The sequence below is a fragment of the Carassius gibelio genome, chromosome B10 (assembly GCF_023724105.1).
Source record: "Carassius gibelio isolate Cgi1373 ecotype wild population from Czech Republic chromosome B10, carGib1.2-hapl.c, whole genome shotgun sequence".
NCBI lineage: Eukaryota > Metazoa > Chordata > Actinopteri > Cypriniformes > Cyprinidae > Carassius > Carassius gibelio.
This window is the reverse complement of record NC_068405.1, coordinates 24,683,441-24,689,854: the sequence shown is the minus strand read 5'-3', so window position 1 is coordinate 24,689,854 and position 6,414 is coordinate 24,683,441. Positions and strand designations below refer to the sequence as shown.

Sequence of the window (6,414 nt, the reverse complement as noted above, 5' to 3'; positions counted from 1 at the left end):
ATCCCTCACAGAAGATTGATTGGCAGTAAACAGACGCTTGTTGTTCTGCAGGGATGGTGGAGGAGTATCTGCTGCCGTATCACGAGCTGGTCCCGACCGACCCGTCCTACGAGGACATGAGGGAGGTGGTGTGTGTCAAGAGACAGAGACCCTCGTTCCCCAACCGCTGGAGCAGCGACGAGGCAGGCTGTGTTTTCTCTCATGTTCTGTGTGAGCATGTTGTACTGTATGAAGCTGACCTGTGTGTTTGTGTGTCCAGTGTCTGCGGCAGATGGGCAAACTGATGACCGAGTGCTGGGCTCACAATCCTGCATCCCGTCTGACCGCCCTGCGGGTGAAGAAGACGCTCGCCAAGATGTCCGAGTCTCAGGACATCAAACTGTGAGACGAGCGTCGCTCCGTCCCGAGGGCTTTATCCTGCTTTCTGTGAAAGTTTATTCAAGCCGCTCACGGGACAGAGAAACACCGCCCCCTGCAGGACACCACGGGTCACACTCCTTCAGATAGACACTGAACACCCATGCAACTCACTCTCAAGAAAGCAGACAAACCACTCAAATGTATTTTCCAACTCACACAACATTACAAATGAAGCTTTTTCCTTCATGGTTTCCAGAAGAATTCATCCAGTCGTTTCCTCACTCCTCGTATGAATAAAAATGAATGTACATATTGAATGGCATGAGTTAAAGAGGAACGTTTTGGTGCGTTACATCAATGTTTGTACAGGATGTTTTCTTTCATGTTGCCTTGTGCCTTATTTAACACACATGTAAAAGTCTAATATTTCCTAGTTCTATGTAAATGCAGTGATAAATAGTGTTTAACATTCCCGTCCCTTTAATAAAATGAAGGTCTGACATGCTCTGTGCTATTTCTTTCTTTCTTACAAGGAAACAGCAACATTTTCATGTTGTAAATTGAAAATAGTAAAAAAAAACACTTCCTTTTTTTTTAGCTACACCTGTTTTCACTTACTTCTCAAAGTTTTTTTGCATGTTTAAGAAATTAAGCCATCATTTAATATATTGCCTTTGCGTAAAATACTCAATCCTTAGCACTTCTGATAAAAAGTATGTTAATTTAGACAGATTCAACTTTTGCAGTGCTGAAACAAAAATGCATAAAGAATAAATATACAAAAAAAAAGTTTTTTAATTTAAAAAAAATGACAAATTTTTTTTTATGACTTTTGATATTCGCATATAAACACGTAATAACGACGACGCACTCCAAATCAGTGTTGCATATAAATATAATTTATTGCTTGTTTAAAAATTCTTTCTTACATTTTGTACAGAAACTTCACAGAGGAGATGCAAGCGTTTGCGAATTACGTCATGAACGTGCCATAAAAGAATAAGTAACATCCTCACTATAAATATAATAATCGTATGATAACTATGGAAAGCGGCTGCTAGCGGTTTTAAACGTGTATAATTTGCTTTATAAAGGATGCAGATTTTGCATAGACAGCTTTAGAAATCTGGACAAGAGAATGAAGGTGAAGTACAAACACTCGAATGGCTATTAGTGAAGTTGGTCTCTGTACACTTTGTGTTTTACCGCATGCATCCATCCATCCGTTCATCACTCGCTCCGCTGCCGTCCGTCTGATGAAATCACAACGATTGGCCTTCAGCTGAAGAATCAGAGACAGAGCTCTTCAGAAACAACGTTCTGTGAATCCTGGCCAGTAAAGTTTATTCCTGAAACGCGTCCAGAAATTCACGATCACGCATAAGTTGCGAAGCAAGAGGGTGAACGTTTAACAAAACGGCGCTCAAAGATATCCGCTTGTCCATTTTCCCTCTAAATTTTGATTACACACAGATCACTATGCAACGAAACAATTAATAATCAAAAGAAAACGGAAGAATAACACTGTTAAACTTTACAGTTCAGATGTATATTTACAGGAGGCTGGACAGACGTGTAGTTACAGGCTCAGTCCACTGGGTGGCGCAAGAAACACTGAGACGCCGAGAGAAAAACGGAATATAAATAAAGGCATTTCTCAACAGATTGATAGAAAGTAACCTCCGAGCTGCCACGAGTCACGTGACGTCTAGTCAGAGGTCCAGTATTTGGACACAGAAGTCATGTTTCCTAAGAAACTGATTGGGATGGGAGTGTGGAGCGTGTGTGCCGCGCTCACAGTGATCCACTGGGACTCCTGGGAAGGACGGGTGTCAGTGCTCGGCGCTCATGATGTTCTCGTGGCGTCCCATCTCCTCCAGAACCGCGGCCAGACGGTTCAGATTGCCGTCGGGGAAGTGCTGCGCCTCCCACAGGTCCAGGATCACGCCGGTCGGACTCGACTTGGTGGCGAAGTAGTTGAGATACCTGCGGAGCGACAGATGAGACGTGTGACTGACAGGGACATCAACACCAACCAGTCTCATGAAATCCCATTGTGCTCTGCATAAAAATATTTGGGTCATATATACCAGTGATTTCATGTAAACGTCTTCAAGCATGTAAAGTGTCAGACGTAATGATGTTTTAAACTCTACTTATGAGATTGTGAAGGTTTGGTTTGTTTATTTGGTTCAACGATCCGCTGCTCCGACACATTTACACAGAAAACACAGCAGGAGAGGATGCTGGGAAAACTGACAAATACAGGCAGACTGAGAGAGCAGGGGAGGGGCAACACCGCTGGCAGCTCGGCATGCTGGGATAGATGAGATGCCCCTGCTGAGACGAGTGCAAACACAGAAAACCACTGCAGGACGTCATGTGACCTTATCACTGTTTATTACACGATTAAACCAGCAGTGATAAACTATTAATGTGCACTGAAATATGAACACTAACTAAATCTGACTTTAAATGGTCAAACAGAAACAGCCAATCAGAGATGAGGCTGCAGTGTGATTGACACTTACATTAACCAACCACAGCAGACTTTCTGATTTTTTTGTTAAAATGTGTTGATTAGGCAGATGGGACTTTTGTGGTGTTAAACTAAAAAATTCAATACAATAAAATATATATATTTTTAAATTATTCAAACAAAAGGAAAATGAAAAAAAAAAAAAAATTTTCAGTAAAATAAAATGCAATTAAAAATATAAGTAAAAATGTAAAACATTAAAACAAACAAAATACAGTTTATACAAAAAAAAAAAAAAAAAAAAAAAAAAAATAGTAACTTGCTATAGTATAAGAGTGAATGTCTCGGACCTGTCCAGGTTGAGTTTGTGCGCCAGCATCCTCCAGTCGTTCCCGCGCGTCTGTGGAGCGTCCAGACTCCCGCACAGCTTCTGCCGGATGGACAGAGGGATCCGGAAGGCGTTGGGACCCACCAGTGTGGTGATGTTACTGGCCGGATCCAGAAGAGACGTGTCGATGCACTGAGAGTCCTGAGCACACACGCACACACACACACACACACACACACACACACACACACACACACACCTTCTGATCAGAGCGCAACAATGCTTTCTTTAAGGACAGTTAATAATCCATCCATCCATCATCTATCCATCCATCTATCCATCTATCTATCTATCCATAAATCTCTCCATCCATCATCTATCCATCTATCTCTCCAGCCATCCATCCATCATCTATCTCTCCATCCATCCATCATCTATCTCTCCATCCATCCATCCATCCATCCATCCATCTATCCATCATCCATCTCTCATCCATCTATCATCCATCCATCTCTCCATCCATCTATACATCATCCATCCATCTATACATCATCCATCCATCTATCCATCATCCATCCATCAATCATCTATCTCTCCATCCATCTATCTCTCCATCCATCTATCCGTCTAACATGAAACAAATTCTCAAAATATTTTTTTATTATTTATACAATCAAAAAGTATACTGTTTATAATACATAAATACATCAAAACCTAGGATAATAAGCATAAATATATATAAATATTTGTCAGAATATTTATATAAATGTCAAATACTATTTATAATAAATAGTAATACATAAAAAATATTTGTCTGAATATTTAACATTTATAAAAAATGTTTATACTGTTTATAATAAATTTCTTTCAAAAACTTTAAAAGATTTGTTAAAAAGGTAAAACAATTATCAATTATTTAAAACTTGTTTCTCTATAAATAATGATTTAGAATTTTGTTGAACCAAATAAATCATCAAATGTGTTCAAGAGATGCACTTGTTTTAGCCAAGAGTTCAAAGCTTTTTTAATAATTTAGTATTTTATCATTTACATTTTGCTTTCATTTTTATACATTTTTGCATTTGCTGTTTTTATAATGTCTACTTAGTTCTTATTTTTTTTTATTTAGTAGTCACCAGTGTTGTGGGTAACGCAAAGTACAAAGTTACAAAGTAACGCGTTAGAGTACTCTAATTACTTTTTTCCTGAAATGGGTAACTTAACGCGTTAGTTTCGTGCGTAAGTAATCAGTAACTTCGTTATTTTAAAAAAAAAGTAATCCGTTATTTTAAGGAAAGGAAAATCCCGACTGCAGCCTGCTTTTTGTCAGACAGTAGTCCTAGGTCTACTGTGCCACCTGCGGATGTATCAGCGGAGCCGAAGCTCTGTGATCGTAAAGTCAATGGCTGTGATGCGTCTGTGCCCTGCGCCTGACCCTGTGTGTGTGTGTGTGTGTGTGGGGGTTTTTTTTTTCGAACTCCCGGCAAGATGGCAGAGAGGACAGCGTTTGGTTTATGGAAGTACGCACATTATTTTCAATGTGTCAACGAAAAAGAAAAGAACATAACGGTAAAATGCACACTCTGCTTTGGTGAAAAGCTTCTGTCGCCAAAAATTCTACCTCAAATTTAACGCTACGTTTTAATCACTACTTTGAAGAGTAAATGTAAGAGGACTGTGTTAAAGCGAATTTAGGCTTGTGACTGTGAGTGACACTTTAATAATAATTAGTTCGGCTATTAAGCGATTTGTCATTTGCCTGTGTGGCGGTGAAGGATTTAATTCGGTTTGTTATCATTTTTGTTTGACAGGCAGCTGTTAATTTCTGTTAGATCATTGGCTGGCTGGTTGTTCATCATTTCTAAATGGATTTAAATCTGCAAGCCTGTTTAAGGGTGTGTTTACAAGTAAGCATACTTGTTCTTTGATAACTGCATTATTTAAAGTTAAAGAAAAATCAGGAGTTTTCTTGTGGTGCTCATAATATACAGTAGCCTAGGCTACCCGGGCTGGGTAGGTGCGACCGTGCGAATTTTGATTAATAATATGTTCTGTGATAATAAATAAATAAAACGCCATGTGGAATAGCCGACTGCTGACTGTCTTTCCTGTTATTGTTATCCTGCAGTGTTAATTTAGTCGGATGACTGACGTTATTCATTGTCGGGAGTCACGACTTCTAGGTGCATTTAAAGGGGCCGGGGGCTGTGTCTGTCATGTGTGAGCCACTGCAAACTGCTTTTAATTTTTGGTAACGCATGAGTACTCTAACGCGTTACTTTTATGAATAGGTAACGCTGTATCATAACTGATTACTTTTAATTGATGGTAACGTTGTAACCTAACTAACTACTTTCCAAAGTAACTATACCCAACACTGGTAGTCACATATTAGTTATACATATTTAATGCATAACATTATGATATTCTTTAAAAATCATGAGAACATTTAAAGTGAGGGTTCATTTCAGACCAATAGTTGCAGGCTGCAGCTTAAAAAACAACAACAATAAAAACATTCTTAAATTCTAGAAAGGCTCTTACGAGTTGCATGTTATGGTTATTAAACAGTAGTTTTGAAAACCATCAAAACGACACAATATCCTTGTGATGTATTCATTTGAATCTACAGGTTAATGAAAGTTTACTGCCTCTGTACAAGGCTCTCTTTTAATTGGTTCTAGTTGCAGGTAATAATCCAGCTCTCAGTGTGTGTGTGTGTGTGTGTGTGTGTGTGCGTGACTGACCTCAGACAGCGTGGTGTTGAGCTGGAAGATCTGTCCTTCTCCCTCCACCTGACGCACACACAGCTTGCAGCAGAGCTCCAGTGTGGAGGAGCTGAAGCGCTCCAGAGTGAAGACACAGTGCAGGTTCCTCTGAGAGCTGCTCCACACCTGCTGGAACGCCAGCTCCTGACACACACACACACACACACAATACATCCAGCTCATTAATATATATATACTGTGACCCTGGAGCACAAAACCAGTCACCAGGGACCACTGTCTTGAATTGAGATGAATGCATCATCTGAAGCTGAATAAATGATCTCTCCAGTGATGTGTGGTTTGTGAGGAGAAGACAATATTTGTCTGAGACACAACTATTAGAAAATCTGGAATCTGAGGGAGACAAAAACATCTAAATATCGAGAAAATCATCTTTAAAGTTGTTCAAATGAATTCTTAGCAATGCATATTACTAATCAAACATGAAGTTTTAATATATTTACTGTAGGAGATTTACT

General features: G+C 39.4%; 2 protein-coding genes across 4 annotated transcripts in view; one reads left to right on the top strand and one right to left on the bottom strand.

Moving 5' to 3' along the window:
* Positions 1–865, top strand: part of LOC127966356 (bone morphogenetic protein receptor type-1B) — a 71,072-nt gene extending 70,207 nt beyond the window's left edge. For both annotated transcript variants that reach the window (XM_052567270.1, XM_052567269.1), the window contains 2 exons: positions 52–182; positions 260–865. In XM_052567270.1, coding sequence (XP_052423230.1) covers positions 52–182; positions 260–385 — 257 coding nt within the window. In that variant the 3' untranslated portion in view covers positions 386–865. The remainder of the gene's footprint in view (positions 1–51; positions 183–259) is intronic.
* A 372-nt stretch (positions 866–1,237) lies between these two features.
* The window catches only part of LOC127966355 (netrin receptor UNC5C), a 142,580-nt gene continuing 137,403 nt past the window's right edge, over positions 1,238–6,414 (bottom strand). For both annotated transcript variants that reach the window (XM_052567267.1, XM_052567268.1), the window contains 3 exons: positions 5,915–6,079; positions 3,190–3,368; positions 1,238–2,346 (listed from right to left, as the gene is read on the bottom strand). In XM_052567267.1, coding sequence (XP_052423227.1) covers positions 2,193–2,346; positions 3,190–3,368; positions 5,915–6,079 — 498 coding nt within the window. In that variant the 3' untranslated portion in view covers positions 1,238–2,192. The remainder of the gene's footprint in view (positions 2,347–3,189; positions 3,369–5,914; positions 6,080–6,414) is intronic.